At 27.2% G+C, this 20236-nt stretch overlaps 1 protein-coding gene across 1 annotated transcript in view; it reads right to left on the bottom strand.

Moving 5' to 3' along the window:
* LOC136083694 (cell adhesion molecule DSCAM-like) overlaps positions 1-20236 on the bottom strand; it is a 172643-nt gene that overhangs the window by 108986 nt on the left and 43421 nt on the right. Inside the window, exon 6 of the mRNA XM_065803273.1 lies at positions 379-663. Within this exon, the coding sequence (XP_065659345.1) occupies positions 379-663 (285 nt within the window). The remainder of the gene's footprint in view (positions 1-378; positions 664-20236) is intronic.

Here is a 20236-nt window from a genome sequence, read left to right as displayed (position 1 = left end):
GACATAGATTAGATAAAAACGTAGTATCAAACGTTTCTCAGAGAAGATTAAAGTGGTTTGGGTATCAGCATATAGAGAGGTACCAAACTCGGGATAAAATGGAGAATGTAAAATTAAGAAAAGTGGAGCTACATATGGTATGATTGAGCTTAATTTACATAAATTTCAAATTAAAAAAATATACTTTAAGATGTATTAATGTTTATGCAGCCGCAGTCACAAACCCAGCCCTAGTTCTTCATTATCAAACCCAGCCCCAGTAAAAAATGAGGCATAATTGCTTACTATTCAGAACACTTCTAAAAATCAAGGACATTCTAGGACTGTGGCTACCATATATTTAATAATTATTGTTACATAATTATAAAAAAAACTAACCCTTAACAAAAAATGCATTGAAAGCATGCTTTAATTCAAATCCATCAAAAAAATAAAACACTTGATAAATTCCAGAATCGTATTCAACTGGTTGATTAACTATTAGTTTGTAATCTGAAGTATAATTGTATTTTGAATTTCCACACAAAGATTTTCCATTAAAATACCATTCAAAACTTTTGAGACCAACACTAGATGTTAATGCTATTGTATCCAATGTGATTGAAGCACCATTTTTAATATAAAATGTTACAGAATCAGGCACGATATTAAGACTTGGTTTTACTATAGAAATGAGATACAAAAACATATTTAGAATAAAATTAATTCAACATTTCAACAAAACAACAGAATAATCAAGTCAAATCAAATATAAACAAAAAAAGGTTTTAACATACTAATATAAAACTAATATAAAAATTATTACAAATAATTCAGTGCCGCCTGGCGCGTAAATGAGATAATTAAAAAAATTAGCTCTTGAAATGAGCTAAATCAAAAAAAAAATTGCTTTTATTAAGATAATCAACAAGTTTTCTATGTTTTCAAACTTCTAAAATTTAATTTTACACCGCCTCATCCTAAAATTAAGCAAACGTTTTATTTCAATCCTAAAATTAACTAAAAAATATATTTCAACTGTTTTACCTTTGAAAGTATCTGAATATAAACTGAACATAACTTGATTCCTCACTCAGCAACATCATCGGAAATATTGACTGTTTTTGCAAAAAATTTCATTCTTTAATAGTTTCTATTTTCCTCTAAAGGAGGAAGTTTGAGCCAATTTTTGTTTAATTTATAAAAGAGCAACCAAAATTGATTCCCTATATATAACAAAAGCTCTGAATTCTTTTAAATAGGTGGAAGAGAAGGTTTTCTAGAACTGTGGCTTTTCCATATTTATCAACTTTAACGCAATATTAGTTTTTTCATTTGCAGAATGCAGAATTAGAAAAAAGACCTCATCAGTTAAATACCAAGAGTGCCCAGTAAGCACTTCTTAAGATTTTAAGCAGCCACAGTGAAGACACAGTGAAGACACAGTGAAGACACAGCCATAATGAAGACACAGTGATATTTTTCCTAAAACTCCTAGATCTTTGTATAACTGAATATCATTAACAGGTGCATCAGAACCTTTTGTTATTTCTAGTCAAGCTTTAACCAAAAGCAAAACCAAGCTGAAATTCAAAAATCTTTTTAACTTTCAGGGTAGATTTGTATGTTAAAGCTCAGTTCAAATCTTTTCTAAAGATAAACTGATGCCCCATTTGTTAAAGGTAGATGAATGTCCCATTTGTTATATGCATCTTTGATGCAAACAACTAATTTTGGACATCCATCTTACATGACAATTCACTCCAAAAGTTTTCCAATCATTTTGGTCTTTTCCACCCAAGAGATAAAATGCTAATTCTGCCGCTTCCTTCTAATCAATGGCTTTTATTACAACAGCTTCGGAAAATATTTTTGTTTTTGTATATTGGCTGAATTTTAAAATTCGCAATCTAAGGCATATAGAAAGCCCTGACAAGTGTAATTTTTCAAGGGAACTTGTATCTAACCTCAGATAACACGATTCCATGCTTAACTTATCCAAAAATGAATTATGGTGTTTCTGGAATCATTCAGTGTAGGGAACTCATTTTATAGTATAAAATAAAGTAGAACAATAAAAAAAAATCACAAAAATCGATAAAATCTTTAAAATTTATGAGCTAAAAAAAAATTACTTTTATAATCGTTTAGCTAATAATATTATCTAAATGCTTTTTCAAATTTACTAAACTTTACTAAAATAAATAAACTAAATTTACTAAAATAACAACAACTACTTTATTAAAAACAGGTAAAAGAAGAAGAGTAAGATCTGTAAATGATTTTCGTTGTTTTAAAACACACGGTTCTGTTTTGTAGGTGTCTTTTACTTCATAAATAATATCTTTTGATGCTTAAGAAAATATATACATATTCTTTTTCTTGAAATGCTTTTTATTCCAGGTGTTTATAATGTTTTGATGCTTTTTCACAAACATTTTTAAATTCCTGAGAATTGAAGTATCGATCAATGCAATGACATCGCAAATGGTGGATGCTTTTTTCTAACAGTAAAAAATAGCCTTTTTATAGAGGAAAAATAAAAATGAAAAATATAAAATTTATAAATTAAAAGAAAAATAAAATCATTTAAAAAAAAAGAATAAACAAATGTTTTAAAATAAGAAAAAAAAAAAGAAATATCTGAAAGAAAATAAGTAAAAAAGTAACGGAAATAGAAGTTAAAAAAAAAAAGTTAGTAAAATGAAATAAATAAAAAGAATGGAAAACTATTTAAACATAAGAAAAAGAGCAGCAAACCAAGATTTTTTTTATTTTTTTATGTATTTCTTTAGTTTTATTTCATATATTTTTTTATTTATCTTTCATATATTTCTTATATTTATTTAAGATTTTCTATTTTAGTAATGCTATTATGCCGTCTTATAGTAATGATTTGTTTTTTAATAGTAATGATTTAGTCATTTAATGTTTAATTTTTTAGTTATTAATTATTTTTAAATAGCTTTATATAAATTTTTTATACAGCTATATACTATTTGTTTTTATTTCCATTTTAGCCATTTATTACACATGTTTTATTCTACCGTGTATTATTATTTTTTCTTTATTTATTATTGTTTTTTTTTTTTATATTTACGCTGTTTGCTTTTTTTTGTTTTTTCTTGCTGAAAGTACTTAACATAATTTTTTGTTTTGTTTGTAATGTTTTTTGTAACTTTAGTTTTGTTTTGATTTTCTCAGTGTTTTTCTGTTTATATATTATTTACTTATTTAGTCATAATACAAAGCCGGAGCCAGCTTTTTTTGGTCTTTCAGATAGCTAACTTCCAGACATGGAGCAAACGCCAAACATTTATATGTTTATACTTATGTCAAATAAGGATGCCTTGCAAAAAATTGCAATGATTGGAGGCTGGGAACAAAAAAACCCCAAAATTTGAGCCCCCCCTGCCAAACGTGAGAGCAACAAGTTGATGAAATATTTTTTGTACTATTCTCAACTAGACTTATATTCATTGATAAATTTTAAGTTTCATAGTATTATCTTTCAGCGTTCAAAAATAATGACTATATAAAATTTACAACCCCCTCAAATTGAGGGGGGTTTAAACTTTATATGGTCATAATTTTTGAAAGCTAAAATATTTTACTATGAAATTTAAAATTTATTGATAAATTTATTGAGCAGTCGTGGCGCAGTGGTTAGAGTTCTGGCTCAGAACCCAGAGGTCTGAGGTTCAATGCCAGCTCCAGCCAAATAAGCGACATTGACACGGAAGGAGGCGTGAACTTCTCGTTAAATGCTTATAATTTTCTTTGCTATTATTTGCCTATTTAGCTTTCTTGATTTTCTTATGTTATTTATTAAAATGTTAACATCCACAGGTTTAACACAGCCTGCATAAAATAAAAATAAAAATTTAAAGATCGGTTGAGAATAATTTTTTTTTTCATAAAAAAAAACCAAATTAGAATTAGAATTGCAGAAATATTCATTATTAGCTGATGATTTAATAACTAAGTTCTGTCTGCAATTGCTCTTATTGCTGGGTGAGCAATAAAGTTCTTCGGTAAAACCACAGTGATGGTATCTGATCCAGTATCAATCTGTATCTGTATCAGCTGCTTTTTCAAAATATTAAATTCGGAATCACTTTTAAAGCATTTTTAAATGCAGAACACAAAAAATGACTAGGTTCATTGACAAATGATTCTTCAACTGAATTACTGCTATAACCAACTAACTGAATAGTGACTTCAAAATTCAATTTTCTTTTCTTCTTTATTTTCTTCTTCGTTAACTGCTTTTTTTTTCCAATCTTACTTTTTTTCTCCTAGTGCAAGTGATACCTTTAAAGGGTAGTCAAAATTTAAATTAAAAATTAAAACAAAACTTTAAAATAGTGTTAATCAGGTTTAATATGTTGTAAAATCTAACCTAAAAAAAATTATAAACATTTCTGGTAGTGGACTGAGTTTTTAATTCTTCTTAAGGATATCTGACCAACCCTATTTTGTTAGTTGACTTCAATGCATTGTTGTATTTTTTTTTTCTGATTTTCTTTACTTTTTTGATTCAATTACTTTTTTATCTTGTTTAAGAGATGGCAATCTTTTTATTGTCTTTTTACTTTAATTTACATATAGATTGGAATTCCAAACAAAGTGAACATATTGTATTTATCAATGAATTATAATGCATTGTTAACATAAGCATAAAATAACACAAGTGACAGCAACCTACTAGATATTTTAATTTAATTATTGAACTTCCATAAGATTGAAATTATTAAAAAAATTGATTTACTAAAATGAATTTAATGTTAAAAAAAAGAAGTTATTATGTTGCTTTTGTTTACATTATTATATGTATTTACAAAGTAAACAAGTTTTTATTATAAGCATAACGCTTTTAAGCAAATCTAGGTTCAGATTTTGTTAAAAAATATGAATGCACCAGATCACAAAAAAAAGAAAAGTATATCAATGTTACTTACAACAAATCTTATAAGATAAGTATATATCTAGTTTAAGTATAATCTTATAAGTGCTACTATATGCTTAAGCATATTTGTGAGCTATTTTGAGCTTGGTGAAAAATTATTCAAAAATTTTATATGCCTATTAGTAATAAAAAAAAAGCGCATATTATCCCAGCTAACACAAAATCTTCAACAAACAGTGTGAACATTCATAGAACATGCTCAAACATTTGCAACATTTATTGACATTTACAAGGTTAATTTAATGTTTGCAACATTCATCTAACGTTTGCAACATTCATCGAACATTTGCAACATTTATCGAACATTAGGAACATTCATCAAACATTTGCAAAGTTAATCAAACATTTGCAACGTTCATCAAACCTTTGCAAAGTTCATCAAACGTACTTAAACATTTTGTGTTAGCTCGGATATTATACTTTGTTGTTTACAAAAAAATACGGCATTCTTTGTATGTATTATTATAAAACAAATACATTATGAAACATAAAAGATATAATGGAAGATTTATAATTTTGATTTAGGTTTCATACTAACATTAAAAATGAAATTTGGCAGTACTTTGAGTAGTGTTACATTAAAGAACTTTCATGAAAAAAAAATGATGTAGCAACACTCCATGCATGTTTTACAGTAAAAAAATAAAATAAAAACATTCTTAATGTTTTTAAAAGCATTGTAGTCTTTTAATTTGCATTTTTGTAGTTTTTTAATCCTAGTTAGTTTCCACAAATAAATTAACGCGTTTTGCTATAATCTAACCTTAACTTTGTCAGTTTAAATCTCACAGACACTATGGTATTTAAACTGACAATATATATATATATATATATATATATATATATATATATATATATATATATATATATATATATATATATATATATATATATATATATATATATATACTGTGTGTGTGTGTGTGTGTGTATATATATATGTGGGTATATATATATATGTGGGTATATATATATATATATATATATATATATATATATATATATATATATATATATATATATCCACATATATATATATATATATACCCACATATATATATGTATACCCACATATATATATACCCACATATATATATGTATACCCACATATATATATATATACCCACATATATATATACACACACACATATATATCTAATATATGAAGTTATTATAAATAAATCCAATTATGAAATGACATTCTTTCAACTACTCATTAAAGAACGTACCAATACACAGTGCAAATTGGTTTATTTTGCACTTTCTTTTACATTTGACTATACTTAGGAAAAATCTCTTTGTGCGGCATGACAAACAAAACATGGTCATGATATATGTTTTTAGCTTAATTTTTGAAGTTCCATCATAAATAAATACACATGAGGGCATACCATTACTTTAGAACACTAAAATAACACAATGCAAAACACCCTAAAAAAGTCAGTAATAACATTTTTTCAAATAGGTATACATAGTCGAAATTCATGTTTTTAGGGTAAACTTTCAAGCTTTATCCATTAAAAATACTGCCATGTTTATTACTATGATTGCACTATAAACTCTAGGATACCGAAAGGGCACTTTAAAGCATGCAATTTAAAAATGTTTTTATATACAGGATTATAAAGTCTAAATACATGTTTATACGTCAGTAATGCATGTGTTTTTTATTGCCATACATCTATACCAATAAATCTAGGGCCCCATAAAATTTTTAAATAAATGAAACAATTTTTTTATTATATGTCAAATCTTAAAAGTTTGATGATCTTGTTGTGGCTTTATATACAAAGAATTGAAGACTAAAACTTTTATATCAAAAGCACTTAGTCATTCCATCATCAGCAAACTAATTGTGGTAATTGAACACATTAGAGAAAATTCCAATCTCACAATTAGGAAACAATCAGATACCAGGCAATTATTATAAAACAATTTATTTCTAACATCAAAATTCATATTTTTATTTTCATGATCATTTAAACTTATAGAGAGTAAATACTTTTATGATAACATTATTTTGAAATAAGAATAATATCCTTATTTGAAGTAAAATTAATTATAAACAATTAAAAGCACGGTAAAGTATTTAAAAGAGAAAAATAATAATAACAAAAACAATTAAAATGGCAACACTTGAAGAACATTGCTTAACATAGCAACAATTATTTACTTTAATAATTGAAATGTCACTCGTGTATCTGATTTGACTACCATAATAGAAAATGAAACACAAGCTAAGTTAAGAGAAAACGAAGTTAGAATACTAAAAAATATTTTGTGAAAATTTCAACATTTGAAAGAGAGAAAATTTTAAAAGTTAAAATTAGAAAAAGACGCTTTTTTAAATATAGATCAAAAGAAGTCATTATAAGAATAAGCTCAAAAACTAAAGAAAGTAGCGCATATTTTGAATTTGCTGATAAGAATGATGAAGAAATCAGTCCGTATAGGATGATAAAACATTGGTCAGCTCTATTAAGGAAACATATGTTAAGAAGATCACAAAAGCTATGGGAAAATGTGCAGGTATTTTAATTAGTTGCATATAATGTATATATATATATATATATATATATATATATATATATATATATATATATATATATATATATATATATATATATATATATATATATATATATATATATGTATAATGTATAAATTATAGTATTGTTTAACAGTTGAAAAAATTAATGAATAAACCATGTTTTATCATTATTTATAGGATTTCGCTAAAAATGAAACAATGAATATTAAAAGTGTGTGTAAATATATATATATATATATATATATATATATATATATATATATATATATATATAAATTATAGTATTGTTTAATAGTTGAAAAAATTAATGAATAAATCATATTTAGCATTATTTATAGGATTTTGCTAAAAATGAAACAATGGATGTTAAAAGTATGTGTGAATTTCTTCTAACAAGGCATGAAGGAAAAAATAAAACATTAAAGTTGAAAATACCGACAGTGACAGCGGCTGCTAATTGTTATGAGTCAAATTTAGGAATGACTTATAATCAGCAGAGAAAAATGCTAAAAGCAAACAATATAGATGTATTTCCAACCTGGAATGAAATTCAATTGTTCCGAAGTTCTATCACTCCATTAAAAACAAATTATCTTCCAGATCCTTTTGTTGGTGTCTATGCAAGTTTTATTAAATCTACCAAGATTACTATTGAGAGAATTTTGAAGATTGAAGGTACTTCCGTTTCTTCTACAGAAAAAAGCCTTATACTAGAAGTAAAATTCAGCTACGATGGAAGTGGTGGACACAAAATTTACAATCAACTGCACAATGTTAACACAAGCAACATCATTATGGCAATGTTTTGTCCACTTAAAATTTTAAATCATGAAAGTATTACATTGTGGGAACAGCAATACCTTAACTCAGAGTCTACTCTAAGGTCACTTATGATTCATATGGGGAAAGAGTCAAATGAAAATATCCAATCTCTTTCTTTATTTAACAAAGACATACAGTGTATAAAGGAAGACGAATTATTGTTGAGCATAATGAAAATGATTATCATGTTAAAGTAAACGTTGTCGCTCATAGTTTGGACAGAAAGGCTTCTAATAATTATCAAGGTCTTGGAGGTTCGTATTGTGATCTTTGTGATCTTTCAAAAGAACAATGTGAAAATATACAAACAGTTCAAGATGTTTTTATCATAAACAGGGATGTTAAATCCATGCAACAAATATTTCTTGACTTAATAAAATAGGACGGGACCATTTTGAAAAAAAAAAAAGGATTATGACATTCGACACTGTCAAACTACAAGTCCATTTGCATGTTCGAATGTTAGGTCCATTCAGGTTTTACATGGTTTACTCAGGAGCTTTGATCATTTTATAAAGGTAGCTGTCCACATGGCAGCAGGTGTCTTAACTCGGAAAGAATCTAAGATAAACAAAAACACAACATTGCTGAAAGAAGAAAAAACATGACTACAAGAAATTATTCAAGTTAAAACAGGAATAAAATGGGATTTTGCAGAATCAATCGGACAAGAGGGGAACACAACAACTGGAAATGTTGCCCAAAAACTTTTACATAATAATTTAATGTGAAAGGTTATTACAGATCACATATCAAGTCAAACAGACCGCAAACTAGTTAAAAAGTATTGCTTGCTTCTTTCAACTATTCTGAGAGCAATGTCATCTGGCAAAAAAATTAATATTGAGCTATACAAACAAATGTGCCAGAAGCTAAACATCTTGCTTCTACAAGAACTTTATTGGGTAAATATAACTCCAACGCTGTACAAAATTCTTGCTCATAGCTGGGAGTTAATAGAAATAAATGATTCCACAGGTTTGAAATCTTGGAGTGAAGTAGGAATGAAAGCTAATAATAAGTGTCTCAGATGATTCAGGGAAAAACTATCAAGAAAAATTAATCAATAGGTCAATATAAAAGATTGCTTCAAAAAACTTTGACTAGGGTCTGACCCATTAGTTGCAGAAAAATGGAGCAAAGAGCGGTTATTTTCCAAAAACTGCTTAGGTAGGGGGCATTCTAAACGCTCATGTATGCGCAGAAGTGCCTCAGCTGATGATATTTTAAACAATCTTTTTGTTTGTAAATAAATTACTTTTGTAACATAAGTGTGTTTGTAAATTTTTCAAAACCAAATTCTTAGACTTTCACTTTAAGATGGCAATTTAAAAACTCTTTTTTTTTTAAAACCGCTAATGAGGCCAACATTGCAGCAAACGAAAGCTTTTATTTTGTAGTTAGGAAATCATATTTTATCATAAGGTTTAGTAAATGACGCAATTAGCGGTTTTTGAGATAATGACTGAAATGTTCAAAAACTACAGCAAAATTATGTGAAAAAATTCACAGTTTTTGTCTAACTTTTATGAAAATTATCCAACTTTCTTTCTAAAATACTATTATTATTAGCAAGAAAAACGTTTTTATATTAATAATTTTCCAAGTTTTAGATCAATAATCTTTTTATTTTCATCAATTTTTTTCTGAGTATACCCAAAAACTCTTTTGGGCTTTAAAGTGTTTTTTTTTTCTTCCAAATTGTTCAAGTTTACATGGCTGTAACTTTTTAAATTGACAATAATTTAAACTTTTTTTTTTTCCAGCTTAAATCTGCATGCTATTTATGTATACAAAAATTAAGTTAAATTTTAATTTCAAAAAATTAAAAATTTTACTCCTGTCCACCATTTAAACCACTGTGCAGTGGTCTGAAAAACTTGATTTTTGGCCAAAATTAAAAAAAAACAATCTGTAATTTTTTTTTATTGTCATTTTTAAACACAACATTACCCAGGCTATTCAAAAATATATACACTTCATATTTTTTCTTGAAAGAAAAGTCAATAACCGTATCCAAGAGCGATTAAAAATCATGAATAATTTCTTGCAAAAATACAACATTTTTTTATTTGTTTATAAATTTTAAACTATATACACATATATATTAGGGTGTCCCAAAAATATGAAAAAAAAAAAATTTGTACGCATCAAATTCTTTGTCTAAATACTTACAGAAGACCACTACTATTGAAAAAAGATTTATAAGACCACTCCAAGTGCTTACTGTAGAAATTAAAAAAACAGATTTTGTTAAGTGTTGTGAGCTTTTCTTAACTTAAATATATCCGCTCATCTAAATGAAAACTCTTTTAAGGATTCTAATAGCTGTTGTTTTTCATAGTTTAAAAGACATCTGTAATCTTTTTTTAAAAAAACTGTTAGCTTTGTATTAGGATATGGGTGGTAACTGATCAACTAGTAATATATTAACAAACTTTTCTTGATCACTGTTCCAAATATTAGGAAATTTTAAAAACAGTATATATTGATGTGTTTTTAAAACATCGATAATTTCTTTTTTTTTTTTGGACTTACAGCTATTTTTAAATTATTGATTTTTGAATATACCAACTTTATCTTATTTAAAATATCAACTTTTGAATATACCAACTTTGAAAACGGCAATCTTGATTACCTTTTTAGAAAACGTAAACAAACTTAAACCAATCATTTTTTTCTGATAAAAAAAACAACTAATTGAATTGTTACTCTTGAAAAAAGAATCTTTTTGGGCAGTTTAGTTTTTAAAAATTATAAAAAAATAAATATTAAAATAAATTCTTATCACAAATGGGAAAAGAAAGATCACTAAAATAAAAAAGTCGAACTACAATTTTAATTTAAACCCATAACGACTTCTCAGAAGTCCGATTTCTGTTTTTCCTCAACATCAACTTCCAACAAATGGAACAGTTCTACAATATTATCAGTATGTTATTACAGAAAAAAGTAAAAGGTTCAAGTCTACTCAAGAAAATTTTTCATGCAAAACAAAGAGTGGGAGTAGGAATATGGTTTGCCTTGACAAAGATTTCTGTTATGAAAATATGGAGATATGCTGCCTAAGAAAAATTGTTAATATATGGAAATATGCTGGCTTTGGAAACTATATAATTTCTGAAGTACAAATTGTGCAAAAGTTTATTAAACTAAATGAATTGTACATTTCAATGAGAAATACAAGTTATTTAGCCTGGAACACAGTTACCAAAAAAAAACACCAGAACCAGTTTGAATAACTTCTTGAAAATTTGTTTGATATTTCTCAAAAAAACATAGAAGCAAAAATAAAATCAGATAAAGATATGCCAAGATCGAATGCTGCAGTGATAGAAGATTTGGCTTTTTTTCGAGATCAAAGAACATTGAGGAGTGGTGTGATGAATGAAAAGTATGACATTGATATGAAACAAAGAGTTGAAAGGAAAATTAAAAGGTATGAAAGAAAGAGATCTTATGAAGAAAAATGCAGAGTTAATGAAAGTTTTAAACTTGATTGCAAAATCGATTTAGAAATGGATGAAGTGATCTCTCGTGAATCAGATGAATCCGAGGCATCAGGTAAATTATATCTTAATCTTTAGTTCAAAAATTCTCCAATAATTATTTTTAATAATGGTTTAAATTAAACTTTTATTCACTTTATTAAGTCATTAACGCTTTTTGTAACTTAGGTTCTGCGCCTCACCAGTCTTCAATTGCTAGTGATAGTGATTTCGATTATCTAGAAAGCAATGAAAATCAGCTTCCGACACACACAAAAGCAAAATGTAAAAAAACATCTAAATCTGGCTGTTCAGAAATAGCAATAGAGTTTGACAGAGACAAGCTTCTATTAGCTACAACACCTGTTAGTTTTAGATGGAATTAGCATTCGCTCACAAACAATGTTTCTAGGAGCTGTTATTAAAGCTTTATGGGGAAATGTTCATGATTTAAATATCTCTAGAAGCTCAATAGCTAGAAGTAGATTCAAGTATATTGAAGATTTAGGTAAATTTTTTTTATATTCAAAATATTTATAATAAAATAAAAATAATGATTATAAAGAGAAAAAAATTCTTTTTTAATTTACCCACCTTCAGCCACCATCAGATCAAGCTATTATGAAGAAATGTTGGGAAAGAATTTGATCTTGCACTTTGACAATAAGTTAGTAAAAGAAATAGAGGAAAAGTTAAAAATTACAGTTAAAAAATAAAGGGTTGCGATATCTGTTACCAGTCCTGAATTCAATACAAAAGGTGACCGCCTACTTGGAATTATAGCTGTAGAGAGCAGTAAAGGAAAAGATCAAGCTATTCTTATTCAAAACATTTTAGAGCATTTTGAAATAGCTGATAATATAATTGGAGTCTGTACTAATACTACATCAAGTAATACAGGTTTTAATTTAGTCTACAGGTAGACTAAATGGAGCTATAATAATAACTAGTAGAATTCTTAATAAGTGTTTTTTTTTGTTTATGTGTCGTCACCACATATGAACTCCATATAACTCATGCAATACAGGCTATCACAAAAGTTAAACCTAAGGGTTCAAGCAAGTCTATGTACTTAGCTTTCCAAAAACACTGGGAAACTTCTCATGAATCGGTAAATTCAAGAACTCCAGAACTGAAAAAATTTGATTAAAACAAGCTGGAAATAGGTAGCAGGCTTTATATCTTGGCGCTAGCAGCTAAAGATTATGTAAAGTATTCGTTGAAGAATAAAATTTCTCCAAGAAATTACTATAATCACCTTGTAAAATATTTGGCGTTTTATCTTGGCGTTGAATCTGATAAGCTTAATGAATTTAAAATTCATCAACCTGGAGCTTGTCACGAAGCAAGATTCATGGCTGATGCTTTGAATATTCTTACACTAGAAATGACATCCACTATTATAAACATTTTAACTGATAAAAATAAAAAGGAAATTGAAACATGTGCCTTTATTGTTGCTGTTTATTATGCTCCATGGTAACTCAAGTCAAGAAGCACTCAACATGCTGTACTTAATGATTTTAATGCATTTAAAGCAGCATATGTTCTCAAGGATCAATTTAATACCGATGTTGGCAATGCTTTGATTAAAAGTTTTCATAATCATTTGTGGTATCTTTCTCCAGCAGTATTGTTTTTTCACTAATTGACTCTCACTTGGAAATGTTTGTAAAGTATCAGATTTTGAAGTCATTAATTTCCTTTCCAGTTCCATAGTTAGAAAAAATAAGTATGGGAAAGCCTAATCCTGTTTTAATCTTACCAAACAGCAAGCTTTCAGAGCTTGTTACTGTTGATAGCTGGCTTATATTTATACGCTTAGGAATCGTATATTAAGTCAAAGATTGAGTTCACTCTCATCCCAAGTTCTTGAAAACTGAATTTGAAAATTTTGTTAAAGGACTTAGTGTAACTAACGAATGCGCTGAAAGGAACATTGGGTTAATAAATGATTTTTTAAAATATTCTCAAAAAGAAGAACAACGTCAAAATATACTATTGATAGCGAGAGAGGAGAGAAAAAAAGTAACAATGAAAGTAACTCAAAACAAAAATATGAAAATTTAAAGCTTTCAATATGGTAATATATAATGAGATATATTTGTTAATAAAAGAATTATACTGTCAGTTAATGTTAACAATGAGATATATTTATGAATAAAAGAATTATACTGTTATTTAATTTTGATCTTTTCTAGCTAAAAAAAGGAAGATTTAGGAATTTTACAGTAAGCACTTAAAACAATCTGAGTGCAATTTTTTATTATGTATTTATCTTCTACCTTTATAAAGACAATGAATTTTAGGTGTACAAGTACAAGTTTAGAAAAAAAAAGTTTTTCTACATATTTTTGGGACACCCTAATATATATGTATAGATTTTTTTTTTTTAAACAAATGTTATAGAGTATAGAGTTTCATTTGAAATAATAATTTTTTATTATTGTATATTTGCATAAGTTAATTATGTTTGAAATTAGCATAAAATAAAATTTTTTTCTTCAATTTCAACTTCTTCCTTGAACTAAAGTCCGCATGCATGGACTTAATCGATATGATTTTATTAAATCCTAAAATACATATATTCTTCAAAACAAAATCACCTGCATATATAATTATTTAAACCAACTTTAAAGCTCCCAAAATATACCTATTTAATGTTATCAAAAATACTAGAGACTCTATTTTTGTTTTAATTCTAAAAAAACATGTTCAAAAACTTTTTTTTCCCTTTATGCAATCGTACTTGCTACCTAAATTATTAAGAATAGTACAAATATTCATTTTTATTTTATTTTTTTAAAATATTCCATATTTTTACTGGATGAAAATACTTAAAAAAACGCATATTTTAGTATTTAAAATTATATTTTAAATACTAAAATATGCGTTTTTATTTATTTAAATCCATTTAAAATGCAAAGATCGCTATTAAAACATTATATTTAAAGTATATTTTGAACATCTATTATTGCTTAATAACTCCTAAAAAAATCAGCTGCATATAAATAAAATAAAGGAACTTATATTCATTGCAACCTATACTGTATTGACAATATATTTGTGTTGTTTATATACCACAATTACAAATATTATTCTTCTCAAACAATATTTGTAATTAGTTCGTAAATATGAATCTATAAAAAAAATAATGTTTATATGCAACCTGCTGAAATAATTCTTTAGGAAAACAACAATTTAAAAAATTGCATACTATTAAAATCTAAAAGAAGCAAATTATTAAAACAAACGATCAAATTTAATCTTAGTATTATTAAGAATCGCCAAATTAATCATATTTACAAAAAAATATTATTAATTTTTGGAAATTAACTACTTTTTTAAAAATACTCTAATTTCAGTCATTTATGGATAAACATCAAAGGAGATAATTAGCAGTAATATTGTGAAATGTTAATAAGTGTTGCAAATGTAAAATTTACCAGTAACTTTACCAGTAACTTTACCTGTAAATTTACCAGTAAATTTTGACATTTTTATAATGGATACACACCATGGTATATTATTTGAATAAAAAATTTGTTCATAATTTCAAAATTAACAGACAGTTCTTTGAGTTCCTAAAAATATCAAGCTTGTGACATTTTTTTTGCAGATAAAATTACAGCTCAACAACAATTATGGAAGCGTTGCGAAAAACAACTTTCAAATGCAATTAAATAATGACATCACTAATATTAAATTTTAGAAACTATATTAATTTTTGCAGCTGAAACTCAAAATCTTTTTGAAATTAATAAGCTTTCATATGAAAAACTTTATATCAACAATATTACTAAAACTAATAAAAGGTCTAATATTACACAAGACAACAGTATTAATATGGAAGCTAAAGTAATAACAACAAATTTGGATATTGATGATTGATTAGAATGGCTTGCCATGAGTACAGCATTTATTACAATAAAAGACCATAAAGAAAATTTTGCCAATATCTTTCAGTGTCGATTAATCAACCCTGCTAAGCAGATAAAGTTAGCAAAACTTTACGCTAAAAAACAGCCAGCAAAACTTTACGCTAAAAAACAGCCAGCAAAACTTTACGCTAAAAAACAGCCAGCAAAACTTTACGCTAAAAAACAGCCAGCAAAACTTTACTAGATGATATAAACAAGAAAGTTAGAAATGTTACCCATGTGCTTCCATCACAAAGTACAAATGAAAGTACAAATTTTAAAATGGTTCCACCATTTCAATGACAAAAAAAACTATTTTTTTTATCATTGATATTTGCTTAATATGGTATTTTTGATTTTTATCTTTTCATTTCTAAACAGCTTTTTTGCAATTCCTTTGTTCACCTCAAAAACTTTACTCAAATTTCAGATAAGACAATGGTTTTGTTTTTATCATTCAAGAAAGTTCTTACCTTTTACAAAAAATAATTTGTGGGTTAATAAATCAGAAGATTCTAATTTTGTTACAATGGGAATCTATGAGAGAGCTGAGTTATGTGAACTGATCAATTTATTTTAAATATCTGATCCTTTTTATCTTATATAATATTAGCAAAGAATATGGATTAAGTACCAACAGTTTATATAGAGATGACAGAAATTGCTGTAATATTAGTGATAATAATATGACCGCCATCAGTAATAATAAAGAAAAACCTCATCATTCTTTATAAGGAAAAATTCAAGCTGACGTAAAAAACAAGCTAACATAACAAACAAGCTGACATAACAAACAAGCTGACATAACAAACAAGCTAAATATAACAATAAAAACTAATTTAAAAACTGTTAACTTCCTTGATGTTACGCTCAACCTGTCTAACAATTTTTATCAGCTATATAGAAAACCAGGTGAAAAACCATTATATGTCAATGATAAATCAAACCATTTTCCAAATATTCTAAAATCTATATATCCTGATATCTAACGATATCTAACAATGATATCTAACTGCATAAGAAATATATATGCTCAAGTAAAGAAGTATTTGATCAAGCTGCTCCTTCTTATAATAGTGCCCTTAATTATAGTGAATTTAAAAAAAGCATTACTGATATTTCTAAAAACACTATGTTACAAAATTACAAATACAAAACTTTATTTTGTTAAACCTGCTCTTTTCAATTAACGTTAAGACAAAGGTAGCCAAACTTTTTCTTAATTTAATAACTAAAAGTTCCCAAACATAAATTCCATAAACTGTTTAACCAAAATAACCTAAAAGTTAGTTATAGCAGTCTTTCGAATATTTGTAACATTATTACATCACAATAATAAAACTTTATCAAATACTTCTAACCTTATTCCTCCATTGTGTAATTGCCAACAGATTGATTTGAGTCCACTTAATGGAAAAGGTTCAAGAAAAATGTCATTTATATACAGTATGCGACAAAAGTGTTTAAATGTTTTTGAAAAATATTCTTTTTTAAAATAAATGATTGAAATACATGTTTATATATCAATATATATATACCAAAATAAAGGTAATTCATTGTAGTTTCATGTTTTGAGCCTGAATTTAAATGAATGAGAAGTGTTTATAGCAAATTATTTATTGAAACAAATTGTCAGATGTAAACAGTTTTGTCGCGATTTATGCTATTATTAATTTTAATGCGAAATTAATACTTTGTGGCTATATTTTTAATTTGTTTAAATAAAACATATCTCAATTAGTAATAAACGGTTTATTTAAACTTAAAATTCGTAATGTAAACAACAGAAAAATTATAATTGAAAGAATGAAGAAAGTGTCGAAAGAAATTGAAAATTTAGCTGTTCAGAAGCTTAAATCAGGATTGTCTCTTCGTGAGATAGGACAAGAACTTAATATATCTTATTGTTTAGTCTATAAAATTAAGAAGCGAAACGATATAGTGGAGAAATGCAACAAAAATGGACGCAAGAAAATTTTCACTACTCGAGATCAGAGAACAATTTCTAGATTAATCATGACAAATAAAGCAAAATCAGCACACGATGTAAAGAAACAATTAAATAATGCTCAAAGTACAGTGGTAAGTACTCAAACAGTGCAAAGAGAACTCAAGAGAATCGGATTCAAGGCAAAAAAGAAGATCAAGAAACCACTACTAACACCGAAACATCGTAAACAACGATTGGAATTTGCAAAGAAGTATGAAAACTGGACTTTTGCTGAGTGGAGTAAGGTGATTTGGACAGACGAAAGCAAGATTAACTTGATTGGCTCTGATGGCATTCGATATGTATGGAAAAAAGCTGGAGAAGGAATTTCTGATCGTGACTTTATTCCAACAGTAAAATATCAAATCATTTTAAAATATGGATAAAATATGGCGGCGGAAAGTTGTTGTTTTGGGGATGTTTCTCTTCGTCTGGTGTTGGTAAAATCGTAAAAATTGATGGAATAATGGACGCGAAACATTATATTGACATTTTAAACAATGGCTATTTGCCTGGTTTACGAGGATGGCAAAAGCAAATTCATTCGACACTTTTTATGCAAGACAATGATCCAAAGCACAAGGCAAAAATCACATTAGAATTCCTAAATTCGAAGAAATTTAAGACTCTAGAGTGGCCTGCGCAAAGTCCCGATCTTAACCCGATCGAGAATCTTTGGTCTATTGTGAAGAATCAAGTTTATAATTATGAAACAAGAGCAGCCAGTCGACAAGAATTATGGGAACGAGTTGAGTATGTTTGGAGTTCAATAACTGTTGAAGAATGCAAGAAGTTGATTGGTAGCATGCCTGCAAGAATTGCAGCAGTCATTAGAAGTCATGGAGGCTACACCAAGTATTAATTTCGCATACTGTATACAATAATAAGATAAACCCGCAAGATAAAGGTATCTATAAATTATATTGTATAGAAAAGGTATCTATATATTATATTGTATAGAAAAAACATTTAAAGATTGTTTTCATAAACTCAAAATTCCTTCCTTGATAAAAGTATAGCTAATTCCACTAAACTTTCTAAATTTGTATGGGATATTAAAAAGAAGGGTTTAAATCCAGTCCTAAAATGGTAAATTTTAGATCAGGCTGAATCATTTAATTCTGGACATAAATTGTGCAATTTAAGCACAAAGGAGAAATATCACATAGTTTCATCATCATTGCCTTTAGTAAAGAATCAAAAAAGGAACTTGTGTCTAAGTGACTTCATGAAAATAAGTACAAGATCAATAACTGTCATCAAAGAGGACACTCCTCAGTACATTTAATTTTTTTGTTGTTATGTTTTTAAGATATGCAACACCTGATGATCGCTCATTTGAGTGAAATGCTGAGTTATGTTTAAAATAAACTGAGTGTTGTAATTATCTAGTTTTTACTATATATAAAAATATATATATATATATAAATATATATATATATATATATATATGAATATGTATTAGGGTGTGTCATACTTTTTTTTTTTTGAATTTTACTTTGAATAGTTTAAAAAAGGGTGAGGTATAGAATTAAAAGTTCAGAACCGTTAAAAAAAAAAAAAAAAAAAAATTTTTAGCTACCAGGGAGTCAGTGAGACTATTTCACCAAAAGCCCGGGGGGGAGGGGGAGGTAAAAACTTAAAAAATGGAAGTATTAAAAAAAAATAACTTATAAAACGTAAAAAAACGCCATCTCTTTTTTAAAAAAAAAAAATATTTTTGTAAAAACAAATAGAGAGGTTTGCCACCTCCCACTGCCTACCACTGAAACTGTAAAATTAGGTTGTTTTGGAACTAAAAATAAAACTTTTATATAGATCCACACAACATTTACTGGGATTTATTAAAATAAAGTACAATAAAGATTAATTCTTAAACATTGTCAAGCCAATAAGGTTTTGTTTAGATAGATTACGTGACATCAACTTCTGTGATAACTCTAGTCCTTTAATCCAACCATCTCTTCTATCTTCTGTAAAAACATTTTCGCATGCCTGGGTAACTTTTTTTACACATCTTTCGACAGCTTGAGTGTGGCAACACCAGTTTGGTACAATCATTGGTTTAAATAAATACTCTTTGATGTCTTTAGTTGTCATGCAACAAGTCAAAGGTGGTTCAAAAGCTTCATTCCAATCAATAAGATCCTTGAGACAAGTTGCCTTAGTATTGATATCTGGTGTCCTTCTTGGTCTAACAGATAGATCTCCTAGTTGTTCATTTTCATCACCTTCTCCTCTTATTTCTAGAATTTTGAGTACACTGAAACTTCTCTCCTCTTTATTTTCAGAACAAAGCATAGTTTGAAGAATAGATTCAGAGAAGGCATACCAAGCAGATCGCTTAATAGTTGGAATGACAATATTCTGAATATCGAGTGACTGGTGTTGAAGCAACTTAAGCTGGTAAAGAACATGTTTTGGTCCTTCTGTCCAACTATGTTTAACTTTGATGTTAAACCAGACAGGAAAGTACACTCCCACAATGAACTCGACTAGTTTAAGAAGTTTTTGGGC

Source organism: Hydra vulgaris, chromosome 08 (assembly GCF_038396675.1).
Source record: "Hydra vulgaris chromosome 08, alternate assembly HydraT2T_AEP".
Classification (NCBI taxonomy): domain Eukaryota; kingdom Metazoa; phylum Cnidaria; class Hydrozoa; order Anthoathecata; family Hydridae; genus Hydra; species Hydra vulgaris.
The sequence above is the reverse complement of the archived record's forward strand: the minus strand, read 5'-3'. Positions and strand labels throughout refer to the sequence as shown.